Below are 20119 nucleotides of genomic sequence, written 5' to 3'. Positions count from 1 at the left end.
AGCCAATAAAAAAAGGGACGTGTGGCCGCACGTAATTGCTAAATCTAACGCCCACGGTTTCAATAATACTTGTGTTTCCGATTTGTAACGTGACAGCACTTGTTCCAAAATGACTTTGTTGATTGTTAATGTGTGGGCCTTCGCAAATCGGATAGAAAAATTACCACAGCATGTTGGTGCCATGTCATGAGACTATGCCAAGTTCCACGATTTTCAGGCGTTTTTGGAATTACAGGAATTAAAAAACCAAGTTTCTCAATCTTTCCGGCCGAGCCACGACGCACAGACGTTTAAATTTCACTCTCATCTCTTGCATTGGACCTAGAAATTCACCCAATGACACACATGTGATTTTTTAAACAACTTTGGTGCACTGGAGCCTGTGCTTGTCGTTCAAATTTGAATTATGCACATTAAATGCCCAGAAACTCAATTAATGTATAAAAATGGCCAAACAAACCCGGAATAGTTCCAAAATTTAGCATGGTACTTTTATTTTGTCTAATCTGGCTGTGTAAAAAATTAAGGCGGGACAAGGCAGTGTACGTATGTAGTTTCGCACACGGAGGTGACATGTTCCCTCTCGGAACCACGAGCCTTCTTGAGGAAAGCTCCGGTTTGTAAGAAGCCTACACCAAAGCTTGTCCCAATTCGGCCAAAAAATTTACCGCATCATGTTGGTGCCATGTCATGAGACCATGCCAAGTTTTATGATTTTCAGGCGTGTTTTGGAATTACAGGAATTAAAAAAACCAAGTTTCTCAATCTTTCCGGCTGAGCCACGACGCCCAGATGTTTAAATTTCACTCACATCTTTTGCATGGCACCTATAAATTCACCCAAGGGCACACATGTAATTTTTCAAACAACTTTGGTGCACTGGAGCCTGTGCTTGTCGTTCAAATTTGAATTATGCACATTAAATGCGCAAAAACTCAATTAATGTATAAAAAAGGACAAACGAACACGGAATAATTCCAAAATTTAGCATGATACTCTGCCTGTGTAAAAAAATTAAGGCGGGAGAAGGCAATGTACATATGTCGTTTCACACACGGAGGTGACACGTTCCCTCTTGGAACCAGGAGCATTCTTGAGGAAAGCTCCGGTTTGCAAGAAGCCTACACCAAAGCTTGTCCCAATTTGGCCAAAAAATTACCGCAGCATGTTGGTGTGTCAAGTTTCATGATTTTCAGGCATGTTTTGGAATTACAGGAATTAAAAACCAAATTTCTCAATTTTTCGGTCGAGCCACGACGCCCAGATGTTTGAATTTCACTCTCATCTCTTACATGAGACCTAGAAATTCACCCAATGACACAGATGTGATTTTTGAAACAACTTTGGTGCACTGGAGCACGTGGTTGTAGTTCAAATTTGAATTATGCACATTAAATGCCCAGAAACTCAATTAATGTATAAAAAGGCCAAACAAACACGGAATAATTCCAAAATTTAGCACGATACTTCTATTTGGCCTAATCTGCATGTGTAAAAAAATTAAGGCAGGAGAAGGCAGTGTACGTATCTCGTTTCGCACACGAAGGTGACACGTTCCCTCTCGGAACCAGGAGCCCTCTTGAGGGAAGCTCCAGTTTGCAAGAAGCTTACACCAAAGCTTGTCCCAATTCGGCCAAAAAATTTACTGCAGCATATTGGTGCCATGTCATGACACCATGCCAAATTTCATGATTTGCAGCCGTGTTTTGGATTTACAGGAATTAAAAAACCAAGTTTCTCAATCATTCCGGCCGAGCCACGACACCCAGATGTTTGAATTTTATTCTCATTTCTTGCATGGGACCTATAAATTCACCCAAAGACACACGTGTGATTTTTCAGCAAACTTTGGTGCATTGGAGCATGTGCTTGTAGTTCAAATTTGAATTATACACATTATATGCCCAGAAACTCAATTAATGCATAAAAATGCCTAACGAACCTGGAGTAATTCCAAATTTAAACACGACACTCATGTACTAGATGCATGTTCACTGCACGTAAATGTTCTAGCAATTCAAACACCATCCTTTCCCTCCGTAACACCATTTTGCCTTTTCAAAACATAATGAAAAATCAGGTATACCACAAACAGTTTAGTAGAAAGAATCGTGTGGGACGCGATATAAAATATCTTGACGCATCGTCTTGTTTGGCTTACGCAGAAAGTTGGTTATTCATTATCAGTGTCATTCCCATTTGACCGGTCACTGATGACTAGTCATAGTCATCGCTGATGTATTTTCTGCCGGTCACTAATGTGTTGTGGAGGGCACATGAAAATAATAGCAGCTAGCTACATAGTAGCCAACTGCATAGAAGATCACATATACAATCAAATAACATCTTGTAAGAGAAGATCACATATACATGTATCTTCTCATAAAAGATCGTATCCACACAAGGCAAATAAAAAATGCCAATCACAACTTACATACTTAACATGCATATATCTTCTCATAAAAGATCGTATCCAACCGCAAAAAAAAAGATCGTATCCACACAAGGCAAATAAAAAATGCCAATCATGACTTACATACTTAACATGCGTGTATCTTCTCATAAAAGATCGTATCCCCACAAGGCAAATAAAGAATGCCAATCATGACTTACATACTTAACATGCATATATCTTCTCATAAAAGATCGTATCAACACATGGCAAATAAAATATGTCAATCATGACTTACATACTTAACATGCGTGTATCTTCTTATAAAAGATCGTATCCACACAAGGCAAATAAAAAATGCCAATGATGGCTTACATACTTAACATGTACATTTGGCCCACGTGACACCTCACATCACACTAACAAGTTAACCGTATCGAGTACTCCTAACTAGAGGAAGATTAGCGCGGCATAGAGTAGAGCTCTATGTGGATGACACATATCCGTGGCGGATCTTGCAAGTGACCAAGTAAATAAGTACTCCCTTCATTTTAAAATAAGTGTCTAAACTTTGTACTAACTTTAGTACAATGAAGAGGGTACTAAGCAGTCCCCTTTCTCTTCCGAGTCGATAACGTGTAAAATGGGCTAATGTGCCATTTTCAAGTCCCCTACCCCAACATCCCCACCCCAACGCCTCCCTTTCCCTTCCTCTTGCGTCGGCGGCTACACCCGCTCCCCCATCACCGTCTTCCCATGTCGCCCCGTCCGTCTATTTGTTGACCCTGCCGTCCTAAACCCTCCTTCTCCGGCGCCGGCCACCACCGTACTTGCACCGTAGCCCCCTTGCTCGCCTTCGTCGGTCGTGACACCGCGTCCCGTCATGGGCGCGGAACGCCTCGCATCAATCTAACCGACGCCCGAAGAATAGCAAATTTGTTAGGGCTTAATTAACAATATCTATTTTGTGCCAAATATAATGGCATGATTTTTTGGACACCATGTATGAGTCGTCTGACCCGCAATTACTACCGTGGCAAGAAATGGAAAGTAATAGCTATCCGCTCAGCTGGCCTCAGCCCGTCCGGGGAAAACGACAGCTCGTTTCTTTCCATAAAAATCGGACGCTGCGTGCCAAACCGGCCGAATGGGCGCGCCGGGGTAGGCAGGCGGCGAGATAAGACGCCGCGAAAGCAGCGAGCTTGCGCTTGTCGCTGTCGCTCCTCCGGCCTCCACTCTGCACTCTCGTCTTCCTCACTCCCTCCCTCTCGCGCGCTTCTGCGCCACGATCGACCGGCCGGTCCATGGAGAAGGCGGCGTCCTTCCTCTCCTCCCTCCTCGGCGGCGGCGGCGGGGGGGACGGGCAGGCGGGGGAGCCGGCGGCGACGGTGGCGTCGATCCTCATTTACCCCATCAAGTCCTGCAGGGGCGTCTCCGTGCCGCAGGCCCCCGTCACCTCCACCGGTACCACTCCACTGTCCCCCAGCCTCACTGAAACCAATCATTTTCCTTCGTCGTGCTGAGCTCTGATCTGACTGCAGGGTTCAGGTGGGACCGGCAGTGGGTGGTGGTGAACGCCAAGGGCAGGGCCCTCACGCAGCGGGTGGAGCCCAAGATGGCGCTGGTGGAGACGGAGTTGCCGCCGGCGGCCTTCGACGAGGACTGGCAGCCCACCCCCGACTCCTACTTGGGTACTCTTGTTTTTCTTTCTTTCTTAATCATTTACATTAGGCATTCGATTTGTTCCAACTGATCTAGTACTGGAGTAAGATATGTTCAACCAAAGGAGAAGATGGGTTGCAGTAATTTTATTTTGACCAACAGTTGTTTGTTCATTAAGCTGTACTAGTAATTTTGGTTCAGAAGAAGATGTGCTCTGATTTTCTTCCTAATTAAATATTTTCCAATGGATCATCATCAGAAAGTTTAGCCACTGTCTCTCTGTTTTGTTTTAATAGACAATTTGTTCAGACTAATTTGGTTTCCTGCAAAATCTTCTGTCTCCCATGTGTTGCTGAATACTGCTTGTTGTTTGATCAAGCAATACACTAAAACTGGTGGATTTGATCAAAATTAATTGTGTTTTTTATTCTTACAAAATTGATTACTAGGGTTCCCAACTTGTGTATACTCTTTGATACATTGTGACTTGTGATGCGGCTTCCTTTTTGTATGCTTCAGAGACGCTGACAGCATTTATAAGAGCACCTGGGATGTGAAGTGTGATGTCCTTTCTTAATTTTTAATGTTTCAGAGGAAATCACCTAAACATCAATTTTATTTGATCCTCTGCTGATTGCAGTTATAAGAGCACCCGGGATGGACACACTGAAGGTCCCTCTTGCTGCGGAACACGTCACGCTTGACGACGTCTCCGTCTGGGAGTGGTCTGGTTCTGCCTATGATGAAGGAACTGAAGCAGCTGAATGGTTCTCCGCCTATTTCGGGAAACCAAGTCGGCTCGTGCGGTTTAAAGAAGGTGTGTGCCTTGTGATGTTCTTTCATCGCAAAATATACCTTGGATACCTGTTGAAAAATATTCAGTAAATGTATTCTCAGTGAGACCGTCTCTGGTACTTATGGAGAATGTCTCCTTTTCATGCTTTTCACAGAGTCCGAAATCAGGCCGACTAATCCTGAGTATGCTCAAGGCTACAAGATCACCTTCACGGATTGCTTCCCGTTCCTGATAGCATCCCAGGTACAGTTCGTAGTTCACGGCTCAGACTGTTTGCCCGTGTATGAACTATGAAGGCTATGTTCACTGCTGCTAAACACAAAGCTCAAGTTGATAGTTCAAATAATTTGCAGGGATCACTGGATGCACTGAATGAGCTGCTTAAGGAACCTGTACCAATCAATCGCTTCAGACCAAAGTAAGAAGCACACTGTACTTTTGCAACAACCTCTTTGCTGGCGGTTTATGTATTTATGAATTATGATAGCAGGTTGCTTAGTATTTTACCTTCTTACAGACATGGTTTGCTTTGACAGTATTTTAGTGGACGGATGCCACCCGTACGCAGAGGATCTGTGGAAAACCATGAAGATAAACAAGCTAACATTTGACGGCGTGAAGTTATGCGACCGTTGCAAGGTAAAATTCCCAGATCTGGTGCTGTGGTTGAGTGTGCTTGAAACTTAATTCTGCAGCCATTTTCTGAAAAGAAACATGATATTGACAGATAGCAAATTGCTTGCTTCTTTTCTTTCCATCCTTTCCGTAGCTACATAAGCAACGGGCTAAAGTCTCAGGGTGTGAAAAATCCTCCTTTGCTGCATATTTAACATACTTACAGTTACTTGAGTGCAAGTGAGTAACTGATATATCAGTTGGCTTAGTGCGGGCCTCCTGAGGTAATTCTTCATGACATTGAGGACTACCACAGGGCATGCAAGTAACAACGGGTGAATAATGGGGACAGTTCTTATAAAGCTGATACTTATGAACTTGTTCATCAGTTTCATAAACCTTACACCACCATAATTCAGTAGAATGATGTGCACACTAAACATTCACAAGGTAATATTTATATATATAGGAGTATGTACTCTATGCTTAGTTTCTCTGTTTGCTGATTCAGGTGCCTACCATTAATCAAGAGAACGGAATACCTGGCAGCGAACCAACAGAAACCATGCTGACATTCCGGTCCGGTGAAGTGATCCGCCCGAGCCACAAGAATAAACAGAAGGTAACTAATAGTCCCTTTCAACCCATTGTACTGTTAGTGGTAGAACAAGCCGTTGACCACTCGCATTTTTATCTCGTTTTGCAGGTATACTTTGGGCAAAACCTGGTCTGCAAGGAGTCGGTGTCAGCAAAGGGCAAAGGGAGGATCGTCAAGGTCGGCGACCCGGTTTACGTTCTGCAGACATACCCTTGTTCCGACGAAGTTCCAGCCTGAGCAAGGCCATGGTAGCACCTACCATATCTGTTTTATGTGTGTGTGTCGAAGAGATTACCGGTCAATTGATTTTGTGCACGCATTACGTAAATTGAACTTAGCAATAAAAGCTCGAGGAGCATGATCGTCATGCCCTCCATGTCAAACAATATCATACCATCTGGTTCTTTAGTCTGTCGAACGGTATAATACACTTCTCAGTGGTCACTGATGTTCAGTTAGCGAAGCCTTCGTCAGAGACTTATCAACTGACAATCGAGGTCGCCATCATGAAATTCATTAAGATGGAAAATTACATTACATATAGCATTATTCAGAATTATACAAAATAATATGAGTCAAAAGGAAGCAAAAGTTAGATGGGTACATTCACAAAATGAACATGCTCACATTCAAAACAGCCTACATGCATGTATATATATCTGTATGTATATCTGCACTACTTCCTCTGAACTTGAGCAGAAAATGGTGTCCAGCTTCCAAAATCATACACCATTCATGGCATCTGTTGCATCTGTGGGGAGGTTGTTTGCTCTTCACATCACACTGTAATGGCAGTTATCATAGCCTGGAAAGGAAGATGAGGAAAGCAAGAAATTAGTGGCTACAACATCAGTCAATCACAAGAAGAGCGAAGAAGAATGGAAGATGGCAATGGGGTTGAAGGAGGTGAGATGATGTGGCTTACTCGGGTCCTTGGTGATGAGCATGGCGGTGCCGCCGAAGTCGCAGGTGGCGCCGGTGGACTTGGCGCGCTGCCAGTAGCTGTTGAAGGCGTAAGAGGCGTGGGACGTCATGGTGTCCGGCTTGAAGCAGGCGCCGTCCGCCTGGAGGGACTCGCAGTCGGCGCCCGACGCGCACGCGTAGTCCATGGCCTGCTGCACGATCGCCGCCGGCACCGACGGCTTCGCCACGCACCACTCGGCGTGCCCCGCCGACGGCGACGGCGGCCCGGTCGTCGGCGGGAGCACCACCGGCGGCTGGAAGCTGCCCCCCGGCGGGCTCGGGGAGGACCCCGATCCCGACCCCGACCCCGGCGAGGACTCCGGAGGCGGGTACGGCGCGTAGTCTGGCGGGCTGGGGGTCACCTCCGGCGGGCTTGGGAACGGCGTGACCTCCGGCGGGCTGGGAGTCACCTCCGGTGGCCCCGGGAACGGCGTGACCTCGGGTGGGCTGGGAGTCACCTCCGGTGGGCCCGGGAACGGCTCGACTTCCGGCGGGCTGGGCGCGACCTCCGGTGGCCCAGGGAATGGCGTCACGTCCGGTGGGCTGGGCGTGACCTCTGGTGGCCCTGGGAACGGCGCGACCTCCGGCGGGCTGGGCGTGACCTCTGGTGGCCCCGGGAGCGGTGCGACCTCCGGTGGACTGGGCGCAACCTCCGGTGGACTCGGGTACACTATCGGGGGCAGCGGCGTCACCTCCGGAGGGCTCGGGAACGGCTCGATGTCCGGCGGGCTGGGCGCGACGACCGGCGGCAGTGGTGCTATCTCGGGCGGACTGGGCGCGACCACCGGCGGCATTGGCGCGATCTCCGGCGGGCTGGGCGCGACCACCGGCGGCAGTGGCGCTATCTCAGGCGGGCTAGGCGCGACGACCGGCGGCAGTGGCGCGATCTCCGGCGGGCTGGGCGCGACCTCCGGCGGGCTCGGCGTGACCTCAGGCGGGCTGGGCGTGACCTCCGGCGGCGGAGGGGAGTAGAACTGCATGGGCGGCGGGGGCGACAGGTAGGCGAAGGAGGGCGCCGGGATGACGGGCGGCGGCGACGCTTCCGGCTCCGGGGCGCAGCCGGGGGAGCCCGGAGGCGGGGAGGCCGAGTGGTGGTCGGACTCGGAGTACTGGTCCAGCAGCTCGTCCACCGTCAGCACCCTCGCTCCTGCTTGTGCACCCAACAAAACCATCAATAAGTGAGACTGAATTTGCACAAATCTCGCAGCAAGCGTGAGCAAAATTTCAGTAATATCAACCCGTTAGCATTGCTACTAAAGATGAACCGAATTTGCACATACACAACATTGTTACTAAGAACCGGCATACATTTCGGCGAAATTTGGCATAAAACTCCGCACACATTTCGCAGCAAGTGCAAGCAAATTTTTTGTTGAGGGGTGAAGGTGGCAAACACACAGAAATTGAACTCGAGTGTACGTCCTCTACGCATGCTAGGGAAGAAGTGTGTAAGATGGATGGAAGGAACCAGTGGCATACATACCGCATTGCGCGACAAAGAAGGCGAGCACAATAACAATGGCGGAGAGGAGGAGAGGGCGCGAGGGGCGTCGGGAGCTCTTGCATTCCCCCATGGCCGGCGTTTCTGTGCAATGAGGGGAATGGAGCTGGGGCTGTTGATATAGCCATGAAGCATGGCTGTGAAAAGGTTAAAGGTTAAAGGAGGAGGCATTGCAAATGCAGCAAAGCTACTAGCAGAATCCAGTGAAGTGAAATAGTGAGGGACGAGTGAGCTTTAGTGTTTGGTATACACTGAGGCAGAGGCAGAGGCAGGGCATGGAAATGATTGGATTCGTTGGTGGGTTTGAGGTTCTTTTCTCCTTTGGCAGTCTTGGCACAGATGCTTTGCTTGCTAGCCGCTGCCCAGAGAGAAGCGGGGAGGATCCCCCAGCCGACTCAACCTTTTTCCTCCTCTTTTGCTTCGGATCCACTCAACATACTTCCCCACTCCACACACAAGTCAGCATCTGTGTAATGTTGTAGAATGTGTTCATGCACGCAAGGTGGCATAATTTGCACGTACTAGCATTCTCAGAAAGATCAAATTTGCGGCAAATTAAAAGGGCGCGAGATTAGTTCAAAAGAGCGGCGCAAAGCAGCAGACAGGGGGCATCTCAGATCGTTGCGAAAGGTAAAGAGAGAAGACGAGTAGTACCGGAGAGAAGAATTGCATTCCCTATGAGAAATTTGCTGAAACAAGCAACACCTCTTTTGCTTTTGCTAGCCATGGATACATGATCACGCTGCGGAAGGCAAAATGACGGTGCCAACAACATATGGTACTCAACAGCAGCACAGCCGCTGAAAAGACACTGCTAATCTCATCGTCAGGTTTACAGAGCTGAAGATACTCATATCGTCAGTCAATCGACAACGGAACAAATGACTTCTAGGTCTAACAGGTTTCCACTCTCGGTACGAAAAGACAGGACAAACGATGTTGAATCAAAATCTCCAAGTCAGACCAACACAATCTTTCCACTGCGGTAGCTCCAGTCACTAACTAAGTAGATCAACAACAGGGGGGATCCAGGACCACCGATTGCACGGCGTCCCTCCCATGGATGCACGGGTGAGCCCGTTGGTGAATCGCATCAAGCTGTTTACTGAACACCAGGCGCAGCTTGTTTATGTCAATTGTCTAGAAAATGTAATATCTGATATTCTTCGATCGAACGCTGCATCAACCGAGCTCATCTGTCCACAAAAGTTTCAAGACAAAGAAAGGTGGTATTAGATTTGATCTCCGTAACTTGGGAACAAATAACAGAGCATGAGAATTTCCTCTTTATGAACAAAAGTTGATGGCTCACAGGCCATATGAAAGCTGACCTGGAACCAAACTCTCACCACATTCTCGATCAAAATTAAGTTATAAATGCTACAGTACTGGCAGAAGCTCAGCCGCACGTGGTGAATCGTAAAAAAAATATAAGTATAATGCTTAAACTGAAATTAATACATACACGTTTGCGTACTGTCCAGGGCTTGGCCGATAACCCTCAAGTCATTAGCACCATGAGATTTGTCAGATTGTAAAAAAACTTACTAGCAGGAAGAACAATGTAAATACCTACTTGGAACTCCTGATGTGCGCGAAATCAGCAGGATATAGATGATCAAACAAATAAACACCAAGTAGATGTCATGAATATGTAAAAGGGTAGTATAATAGGGAACCATCTCACATACACCATCCGTTTCCAAATACTTGGAAGTTCTAGGTTTATCCTATTAGGCTTTGGTCTAACATACAGATGTTTGATATGTTTGACTTAGGACAAACCTAGAACTTCCAAGTATTTTCGAACAGAGGAAGTATGTAACAAGCCAACTACTGAAGGAATACATCTCATATTTCCATGTAAATTCAACATGTATTTCTCTCTTTCAAAGCTCGTATAACTTGCTCTACAGGTGCCGCACTCCAATGATTTTTGAGAGATCATTGGTAATGGAAACATAAAAAGCCAGAACTTACCTGGCTAGTTTCGTCATGCACCTGGTACATGGGCAGCGCCAACCTTCTTTCCTCCTACACAAATCAACAAACATTTTAGACATTACACTTGTATCTGATGATCAAACAAATTCCCAGGTCACCTGTAAGAATGAGAATAAAGGGAAGGCAATAAATACCATTGACATTGCTTCATCATCCCACACCAGATAGACCTCACTCGTAGCTGGTTGAGTAGCAGACGTTTTACTATTAGTGGCAGGTGCAGGTGGCTGTCCAATTGCTGGCCCTCCTGTACCTGGAACAGATGCATGCACAAGTGAATTCACAAAGGCCATGAGTAAACAACAAGAGCAAACATAATAAATATCAGAAGGAAATACAAAACGTCAACTCAGAAATACCCCTTCACATAAAATGAGCTATATGTTGCTCCTAATATACATGTATTGTTTTAAATAACAGATGAAATCTTGCCTAAATTCCTCTCAGGTGTTTATAATAAGTTTAATTAGTCCATATTGTTCTCTGATTTCCTTTCATATACTATGTGTTGTTTTAAACAACAGATAAAATCTTGCCTAAATTCCTCTCAGGTGTTTATAAGAAGATTTAATTAGTCCATATTGTTCTCTGATTTCCTTTCATATACTATAAATACTCTAAACGGTAGATGCGCTATATATGTAGGGATGAAAATGAAGCAGAAACTTTCCGCTTTTCGTAATGCGGAAATGGAAACGGAAACAGAAATGGAATTTTTTATGCGGAAACAAAAAAAAACATGAAACAGTGGTTTTAGACGGAACAGACACGGAAATGGAACTTTCCGTTTCCGTGATTATGGAATTTCCGCTTTTACTATATACGGGCCCATGTGAGGCCTGGCAAAATGACAGTGACAAAATGGCCCATGTGAGGCCTGGCTTCTACTACCACACACATACTTAACTAGACCCTATATTCAATTTTACAGTACTACTACAATACTACACTAAGTCACTAAGCTAATCATATTGTTTAGCCATTTTAACAATTGATTAAGTTTGTTGGTTTGCTTTTTGTTTTTCTTAATGGTTCAAGAGGTTTTTCAAGTTCCGGTGAACACCCGCTTCCGTTGCTGTGTCCACTCCATGTTCGTTTCCGGTAGTATCTGTTTCCAAATTCATTTTTGGGGTTTCTGTATTTTTCATTTCTGCTTCCACACAAAAAATATGAAAACAAATGTGGTAGCACCCAATTCCGTCTGTTTCCGCTCTGTTTTCATCCCTAGCACATCTAAGGTGCTTAGACATAGGCGTCAAAAGTTCTGGGAAAATCAACATACCATGGTTATTAGCTACATAGCCATATCCTGCAGTACCAACTGATGCTGGAGAATTTGCTGCAATAGTTGCAGGTGAAATTGACGAGCTGAATGACGAATTTGCTGCTCCATTGCCACTGGTGTTAACGGGAAACAAAGGCTGGGAAGCCTGAGGGGCAACAGGTGAAGGAACCCCTGTGGTGGGCATAGCGTATGATGTCTGAAGTAAATTAGCAGGTGCTGATGTCATCATAGGATTGGGCATGTTTTGAATGGGGAATAGTGGTTGCTGTGGTGCTTGCCCAGCCATCATTGGGGGAACTGAAACCGGTGGTTGTTGAGCAAACCAAGGTTGCGGCTGCTGAAGAGGCCAAATCGGAGGTCGGACCATCATTGCAGGATTATACCTGTGAAAAAATGAGACAGGAATTAGAAGCTGTTCCAAAAAGAGTGCCAACAATACAATTCGACACGCATATTTTAAGTAGACTGGAACTAAAAATTTAGATAGAAAAATAAAAGGAGAGCATACATAGGGCGGGCTGCACCATAAGGCCGAGGAGGAAAAGGCATGCCTAGCGGATAATTAGGCATAATAGGAGGTCTTATTGTCGGCACTTCTACTTTGGCCACCTTTGATGAAGGATCTTCCTCTGCATGTGGAACACGTGTAAAAGGTTAGACGACATAGTATTGGAGGGAAATAACATGGCAGGCCCTTACTTACACTGCCCGCCAAAAACAAAAGGTTCAGCGCTTACATGTAATAAAGGTTAAAAAACATGCTTATTGTAGAGACAGAACATGGTAAGCAGTTAAGGAATATCAAATGCATAGGTTAACAACATGCTGTGCAGGAAATTACACGGCAAATTCAGCACTTAAGGAATCCCCTACAAGTTTCAGCGTGACTAACCAGGCCAACGCTGAGGGGGTCTAGTGTTTCGCTGAGGCTGGATGGTTGGCCTTTGGGATGGTCTTGCGTGTGGTTATTCCCTGAGAAAGGTAGCTATTTCAATTTGTGTGGCTGCGTCTGGGCCTATGGGATGGGATGTGGGGGCCCTGCCTTGGCTGCCGCACTTGTGCGTGGATGTGCGATGTGGGTGCATGGATTTTTTTGGTCGGTGTGTTAGCCGAACTGTGGGCCCGGCTGTGAGTGTGTTGCTGTTTCCATGTGCGCAATGGTGGTGGGCTACTGGGACGCTGCTAATTACACCACAGCCAGGGAGCGGTGCCAAGTAGCATGTAGCTCTGCCACAACGATACATAAATGCACACCATCGTCCAAGCTAACAAAACTATCATTTATACATGCACCAAACACCACTATATTTGAGCGCAGCGGAGCACGCCACTCTGCCTTCTCAAATGTAAAGGTTGAACAACATGCTTGTTGGAGAGAAATAACAAGGCAAGTTCATTCATACCTTAGGAATTTATATGTATGTAAAGGTTAAACGACATGCTATTGGACAGAAACAACATGGCAACTTCAGCGCCAAGGAAAACTACTCATAAAGGTTAAACAACATGGCATTGGAGAGAAATAACATGCCCAATTGAACTCTTGGGGCGGGGGTCTTCCGTTTGCTGATGGATAATTATGCTCAGGCATGAACCACGTACGTTCGACGTTTAGCCGATATTAAGGAATCCAATAATTTGCAGCGTGATTGGCCATCGTCATAAGCAAAACTAGTCAACAGAAGCAACACTGCCATCCAGATTACAGCACTCTGGCCTCTAAAGAAGTTTAGCAGAGAAACATAAAATCATAGTGGAGAAAATAAGCAAGCTGCCGCGGATACCTTCCCCATAGTGGGCGGCGAGCACGTCGGAGGGGATCCCCTGCATGCCGAAGATCTCGATCTCGGTGGAATCCCTCTCGGGCTTGGCATTCGGAACCCTGCGGCCAAAAGAAGAAACAGATTAGACACCACCGAGCAATCAGAGCCCCGCCTACCGCACGCAATCACGGATCCAATCGAGCGTCGGGTAACCCCGAATCTGGGCCGCCCCGGCAAGGAGGCGGCGGCGCGGATCCATGGCTAACAGGAGGAGGAGGAGAGAGGGTACGCACTTGGTGACGGACTCCTTGTGGACCTGGAGGACGTGGATGGCCATGCCGCCGGCGGTCGAGAGCTTCTTGTGGCAGACGTGGCACTTGAAGTGCTTGGCCTTCTGGTGCTGCACCAGGATCTTCTCGTCGTCGAACTCCCGGTCGCAGTAGTAGCAGAACACCTTCTCCACCCGCTTCTTCTTCTTCCCCATCCCCGCCTCCCGCTCCCTCTCCCTCTCCCTCTCCGCCCTCTCCGCTCTCCGGCGAGACGACGGCGCGGGCGGGCGCGACCGAGCTAGGGTTTCGTTCGGCGACGCCGCGGGGGGAGGGAGGAGGAGGCGGCGAGAGCACGCGGGTTCTCGGTGCGATTTGGGCCGCGGGGGGGATGACGGGGTCGGTGCGGGGGCTCGGAGGGGGAGTTTGTAAATATGGCGTGCCGCCTGGGTCCGGAGGCTGGCGTGTGGGCCGCCACGGGCTGCCTTGGTGTTGCGCGTGTTTTCCCTTGCGGACCCTTGGGTTTAGGTGTTTTGCTGTCTGCCCCTTGCCTGCGCTCGTGTCGTGCCCGTGACGCTGCGGGCGGGCTTGGGATGGGCCTGCCCGTTCGTTGGAGCCGCTGGGCCGCGTTTGGGCACTCTCCGGGCTCCCGTGTTCCGGCTGATGGATCAAACTCCACGCTGGGTGCGGTGGTGGCTGGTGGGTGGCTGGTGAGGCGTTTTGGGTTCCCTGGACGTGCTCGCCGTCCGAGGGAATTCCCTTCATGTCGAAGGAACCATGGTAGGGATGGGAGAAACGAGCCCAACTTCTAAGTCGTTTTCGTCTTCATGAGAAAGGTGTGGATGAATTCGTCTTTAAAAAAGAAGAGATCGATGATCCACCCAAGAAGGCAAAGTGGCTGGCGATTGCGAGAGTTCACACGACGAGAGGTAGCCTTAGCGCTCTGATTGCGGGCATGAAATCCTCATGGAACCCAGCTAAAGATGTGTCTTCATGACAACCTCTTCATAGTGCAGTTCGGATGTTTAGGTGATTGGAATAAGGCAATGGTGATGTGTCTGTGGTTCTTTATGAATGAAGCTTTGTTAATGGAGGAGTATATGAACCCTACGATAGTGGTCCTCGATAAACCTGTGGTCTGGGCACGGGTACATAGTTAAGCTAACTGATAGGGGATACCATGGAGGTTCAGATCAAGCTACATGTATGGTTCATTGAAGAATTTGTGAGACTTCATTTCAAGATAGAAGTAAACCGGAAAATCGTGAGATTTGTGTCAATAACGAAGGGGGATGCGTGAGAAAGAGTGGTATCAAGTTATTAAGTAGGAAAAGCTCCCAATGTTTTCTGCAAACCGCGCTTTACTCCTTTATTGGCATCAAGAATGTGGTAACGGTGAGCATGACGAGTCAAAATTCAAGTGGGATGACTTCACCCTAGTTGCTGTCGTAGAGGTCGTGGACAAAGACCACGTGGCTCAAGCTATGGTCGGGAAAGGAATGGAAGAGGGAGGGGTAGAGGCCTTGATGGAAGAGGGTTCGGAAGTACGGGGGATGGAACGTTTCATGGATGGAGTTGGACATTTAATAGTGTCTTCCAAACACATGCGACTGGTGGAACGAATGCGCCTACTAGTAATGCACCCAAAAACCGTTCAAGGCAACCAAGAGGTTCATATGCATGATGGAAACGTTCAGGGAAAAAGGTCGGATGATGACACTGGTATACTTGCTTTATTGCCAACGCATCTGGTTGACGACTCTATTGTTAATAGTGGAATTGTCACAAGAACTTAGTAGTTGCTGCAAATTTCAACTAAAGTTAAGAATCAAAATAATCCTCCATTTAAATATCAACAAGATGTGCCCAAAGAATATTCTAACATCATGTTTTTACTAATTAGCAAATGTTGAGAGGCGGCGTTTGGTAGGTCGGAGTCCAACATGAATGCAATAGAGAGGTGTGATTACTTCCTTCAATATTATAATCTTTGACATTGAATGACGAGAATTAAGGGTATTTGCATGGGCCTCGGTTCGGTCACTTCGGTGGACCGAGCGTGCACACCAAAATCATTGACTGGAAGGTGTTGGATACTATGTGTGCTAGCACTGATTACAATTTTTTCCGAATGAACACCGATTACAACTACTTGCTGTTTTTTGTTGTTCCTGTCATAGTACTGTTGTTTGTTAGTTGTTACTTGTTGTTGTTTGTTGTTACACTATCAGATATAATAATTAAAATTGAGTGAAATATTGAAAAGAAATATTTCTTAAGGGAGATGATATTTAGGGCCCATCGGTACTTGTTGACCATCAAAATATTCGTCAACTTTAAACCCCATTGATGTCGTTGGTGAGACGGAGCGAGAGGGGGGATGAAGAGTACAGAGAGTGCGACAATGGTGCATCTTGCTCGCGTCCTGTTTTGCCCCGCATAGCAGTTGGGATTGCGAGATATAGTAATTAATATATGATCTATTTGAAGCTGATACAAGTATGCAAATGATGCACAATTACTTTTCCATCGAAGGAGTAGCCGTTGATCGATAAATGTTTAGATTTCTGTAATTATTTTCACACTGGGTCGTTGAATATCAACAACTTATTACACATAATTCAATTCTTTTGGAGCGAGTTGAAGGAGTAGGTTTTATTAGCAGAGAAGAAGATTGCGAACTTTTGGAATACAATGGAATCTTCATAAAATGGATCCTTGTGAGTCTTACAACCAATTTAATTGAAAAATCTTATTATTCACAATGATAGATAAACTCTCGTATACCACACGAACTCTCATATTTATTTTTATACCCGTTGCAACGCACATGCATTTTTGCTGGTATCATCTTGAAATTTTACGAAGTCGCCGTAGGTGTCTTATAGTCGACGGGAACATCTCCTCCCACTAAACGCACGTCGCCGAAAATCCTAAAATAAATCCAGGATAAATGCGAGCATCAGGATTTGAATCCTAGTAGGCTAGGATACAGTTGTCCTCCTTACCATTCAACCACAGACTGATTCACCTATACACATAGAGTTGTCTCTTGCCCTTCCGTGCTAAGTGTGGTCGTGACAGTGCACCTCTCGTAATCTCATACCACACATAGATGCAGTATGTGCTCACTGGAACGAATGGTGCCACCGCATGAGGCTTTTCTACTATATATCCTTAAATAACCAAAATAATTATCATTTACAAAGAATATAAATCAAATCTCGGCACAACAAATATAGTTTGGAAAGTTGTAATAACTAAAAAAATACCCGACATATTTGGCTTCCAAACATCTACTCCCCCATCCCAAACATAAGATGTTTTTGTAAGCTGTTTTACTTTGCAAAAATGTCTTATATTATGGGACGGATGGAGTATATCTATATACCTACTAATAAAACAAGGTAATATTATTGGTTTCATCCTGCTTATGTGATTTTATTTATCTTTCTTCTATCTATATCTATACCTACTAATAAAGCAAAGTAATTTTCTTAGTTTCATCCCGCTTATGTGGTTTTATTTGTCCATCTTCTATTTAAGATTTATACGCGAGGTGGTATTAATTCGGGACCTTTAAGATATATATGTGAGGTGGTACTAATTCGGGATCCTCATATATACGATGCTTATTGCGTCAATTTATCGGGCTATGCACAAACAACAGACCGACTGGGGCGGCCCAGTAGCATAGTGGCCAATATAGTGTAAAATCCAAAAAAAGGCCCTTTCGAGAATCTCTACTCCTAATGTCTCAGTTGATAGTCTGCGTTTCGGGTTTATTTTCGTCCCACCTATCACGGTTTATTTTCGTCCTCCCTCCCACCTTCCATGTAGTCCCTCCACGCCAAAAAAATCGAACCAACCAATGTTACGAGGGAGCGATGCCTCCAGGTACTCCCCTCCACGCCAAAAAGACGGACGAAAATAAACCGACGAAAGAAAACCAGCGAAAATAAACCCGTCTTGGACTGGCAACGTGTGAACGAGCGAGCGAGCGGGCGAAGCCTCCAGGTGCCCTCGAGCGACACCACACCAGATCCCCTCGCCATTGCCCTCGCCCTCGCAGCCGCCGCCGATCCCCTCCCCCATCTTCCTCCCTCAAACGCTAACCCGTCTCCGCACCGCGACCGCCACCGCCCGTCGTGGCCGCCCCCGCCACCTCCCTCCGCGGCCGCCGCCCCAGTTCCAGCCGTGGCCATCGCGCCCAGATCCAGCCGCGACCGCCGCCCCCACGTCCCACCGCGGCCGCTGCCCTGCGCGCCAACGACCCCTTCCCCCGCCGCCGCGCCACAGGTCCACTTCGCCATGAGCTCCAGCGCCGACCATCCCGTCGCTGCTCGTGATCCCCTCTTCCGTCAGCTCCACTTCACCTGAACCGTAAGTCCATATGAGTATGCGTAGCAGGTTCATCAGATCCTCCTGACATGTTCTTCCTTCTCCAATTTTTTTTCTTTTATGTTTAATTCTTCGTCATATGATCATTTCCTTTTACCCCAGTGCCTTTCGCTTGAATTCTTGCTGATGTTGGTTGTAGCTTCTAACGGCTTCGCATGCGTGCCTACGTAAATTTGTACTGAGCGATGCCATTTTGAAAGAAAAAAACTGAATAAACTACAACCCATCAGACGAGAAAAGGCTGATTCTGCCAATTCAAGTTGGATGTCTGGCTAGGTGTCTTGTGCAGACTTGACATAGGCTATGTTGGACACTAGCAAGTGTTCCCAATCACATCTTAAAGAAATTCAAGTTTGATGCAGGAAATGTTTGCTCTTTTAAAATCAATGTATTTGTGAGTACCAAGCTGAATAAGGTTTATTATGCATGCTGAATAAGGTACTGAAATGATCTGAATTTCAAACTCTGTTTTCTTTGCTTGCTTGGTAGTACAGTCTGCAGTACATAACACATCTCATTTCTTCTGTTATAGTTACATTTTTCAGAAACTTGAGGTTCTAAGGGCTGCTTTATAAAAGCTTTGTACCAAATTTACTGAATTAGAAATAACAGTTGATAGAGCTGGTATGTTAATCTCATAGCCCTGACGTTGAAAATTTTCTGCTTTTGTCCTGTATATGCACACTTACCTTCCTGCAACTGTATGTACATCCTCTGTAAGGAAATATAGGAGCGTTTAGAATACTAAAGTAGTGATCTAAATGCTCTTATATTTCTTTACAGAGGGATTATTAACTAGCCAATTGCTTTCATTTAATTATCATTATTCTGGAACATGTTGCTCACTTGATATTAAACATTTTAATTAGAATAAGCTATCCAAGGAGGTTTTATTAGGAAAATTTAGTTTATGTGACTTTTTTTTATTTGAACAAGCATACGCATCTCCATTTTTTCATTTTTAGTTTTTTATTTGTATAGTTGGAACATTAGTTTGATGTGAGTTTCAGCTACCTGCTTGTTATTGAAACTGCAAGAACTCGCTAGCTTTTGTCAAAAGAAATGGAATGTGATGGAAGTAAAAGAAGATAAGGTGTTTTTGTTGATCCTTGTGTTTGATTTTAGGGTGTGTGTGTGTGTGCCTAATCACTGTAAATAGTAAATACTCTACAGTTATGACAGCGAAATCCTTGTGAATATGGACAGATGGAGATGTATGAACGGGCAATTCTTGCAGTTAATTATTGTCAGTTTGCGATTTCAAAATACAATGACCCAGATGTCATCAGAAGATAGCAATTTAATACCGATACTATTCTGATGAAGTTTTTTTTAATATATTTTTATAGTGTCTTGACTTTTGTTAACTACCGCATTTTAGGCTGTATGTGTATAGGAATACATACATGGCAAGAAGGGATTATACAATACCTAGGACCTGAGCAGGAATGCTTGATGAAATGCTTTATAATATTTTAGCACTGTTTTTCGGCAGTCCTTGTGGTAGGAAAGTGATCCATTCTTCAAAAACTCATCTACTACTACTCACCTTGTATAATTTTTTATTCTGCTGCATATTTGGTTTTATCATAAAATGAATGGATTATTCTGAAATACAGTGTAACGCCCCCCCCTATCAAAGATTATTATTTGAGCATTTATTTATTATTATTCTTTTGCCTCTTGCTATTGCTTGCTAAAGGCACATGCATACACGAATCTTTCCTCGTGCCATTGTTTCTTCTGCAAGCACCTAGCAGTGTAATTTCATGAATCAAGTAAGATTCTGCTATTTGGCCCAAAGAATTATCTGATGATACATTTTCCCCTTTCCTTGCTATAGTTCCTTTCAGTCAGCTAAACGTCAATATGT

At 45.7% G+C, this 20119-nt stretch overlaps 3 protein-coding genes across 5 annotated transcripts; 1 reads left to right on the top strand and 2 right to left on the bottom strand.

Annotated features, from left to right (window-relative positions):
- The first annotated feature begins 3500 nt into the window (after nucleotides 1-3500).
- On the top strand, nucleotides 3501-6521 carry LOC123122641 (mitochondrial amidoxime reducing component 2). The gene is made up of 8 exons (XM_044542929.1): nucleotides 3501-3856; nucleotides 3934-4083; nucleotides 4695-4871; nucleotides 5005-5093; nucleotides 5204-5268; nucleotides 5387-5489; nucleotides 5977-6087; nucleotides 6172-6521. The coding sequence occupies exons 1-8, from the start codon at nucleotides 3697-3699 to the stop codon at nucleotides 6298-6300; spliced, it is 984 nt and encodes a 327-aa protein (XP_044398864.1). The 5' UTR covers nucleotides 3501-3696; the 3' UTR covers nucleotides 6301-6521.
- Nucleotides 6522-6561: 40 nt separating this feature from the next.
- Nucleotides 6562-9176, bottom strand: LOC123122639 (extensin). Of its 2 annotated transcripts, XM_044542927.1 has the most exons (3): nucleotides 8510-9176; nucleotides 6989-8173; nucleotides 6562-6868 (listed from the first exon to the last, which is right to left on the bottom strand). In XM_044542927.1, the coding sequence occupies exons 1-3, from the start codon at nucleotides 8598-8600 to the stop codon at nucleotides 6837-6839; spliced, it is 1308 nt and encodes a 435-aa protein (XP_044398862.1). In that variant the 5' UTR covers nucleotides 8601-9176; the 3' UTR covers nucleotides 6562-6836. The 2 variants fall into 2 exon arrangements, with proteins under 2 accessions (XP_044398862.1, XP_044398861.1); XM_044542926.1 differs by having other exon boundaries at nucleotides 6562-8173.
- A 127-nt stretch (nucleotides 9177-9303) lies between these two features.
- LOC123122640 (protein SUPPRESSOR OF FRI 4) lies at nucleotides 9304-14254 on the bottom strand. 2 transcript variants are annotated; one of them, XR_006460328.1, is made up of 7 exons: nucleotides 13873-14254; nucleotides 13601-13698; nucleotides 12325-12445; nucleotides 11814-12199; nucleotides 10666-10784; nucleotides 10347-10561; nucleotides 9304-10245 (listed from the first exon to the last, which is right to left on the bottom strand). XR_006460328.1 is itself a non-coding variant. In XM_044542928.1 (7 exons), the coding sequence occupies exons 1-7, from the start codon at nucleotides 14061-14063 to the stop codon at nucleotides 9655-9657; spliced, it is 1038 nt and encodes a 345-aa protein (XP_044398863.1). In that variant the 5' UTR covers nucleotides 14064-14253; the 3' UTR covers nucleotides 9304-9654. The 2 variants fall into 2 exon arrangements, 1 of the variants encoding a protein (XP_044398863.1); XM_044542928.1 differs by having other exon boundaries at nucleotides 9304-9723; nucleotides 10508-10561; nucleotides 13873-14253.
- Nucleotides 14255-20119: the final 5865 nt, after the last annotated feature.

Source organism: Triticum aestivum, chromosome 5D, assembly GCF_018294505.1.
Source record: "Triticum aestivum cultivar Chinese Spring chromosome 5D, IWGSC CS RefSeq v2.1, whole genome shotgun sequence".
Classification (NCBI taxonomy): domain Eukaryota; kingdom Viridiplantae; phylum Streptophyta; class Magnoliopsida; order Poales; family Poaceae; genus Triticum; species Triticum aestivum.
Note: the sequence above shows the minus strand (reverse complement) of the source record. Positions and strands in the feature narration are given on the sequence as shown.

Coding starts and splice junctions, on each gene's coding strand:
- LOC123122640 (XM_044542928.1), bottom strand. CDS start 14,063: ATGGGGAAGAAGAAGAAGCGGGTGGAGAAGGTGTTCTGCTACTACTGC. Junction 12,446..13,600: donor CGCCGCCCACTATGGGGAAG/GTATCCGCGGCA, acceptor TTCCACATGCAG/AGGAAGATCCTTCATCAAAG. Junction 9,724..10,507: donor TGCATGACGAAACTAGCCAG/GTAAGTTCTGGC, acceptor TTTTGTGGACAG/ATGAGCTCGGTTGATGCAGC.
- LOC123122641 (XM_044542929.1), top strand. CDS start 3,697: ATGGAGAAGGCGGCGTCCTTCCTCTCCTCCCTCCTCGGCGGCGGCGGC. Junction 4,084..4,694: donor CACCCCCGACTCCTACTTGG/GTACTCTTGTTT, acceptor TGCTGATTGCAG/TTATAAGAGCACCCGGGATG. Junction 4,872..5,004: donor GCTCGTGCGGTTTAAAGAAG/GTGTGTGCCTTG, acceptor TGCTTTTCACAG/AGTCCGAAATCAGGCCGACT.
- LOC123122639 (XM_044542926.1), bottom strand. CDS start 8,600: ATGGGGGAATGCAAGAGCTCCCGACGCCCCTCGCGCCCTCTCCTCCTC. Junction 8,174..8,509: donor CTTCTTTGTCGCGCAATGCG/GTATGTATGCCA, acceptor GTGCACAAGCAG/GAGCGAGGGTGCTGACGGTG.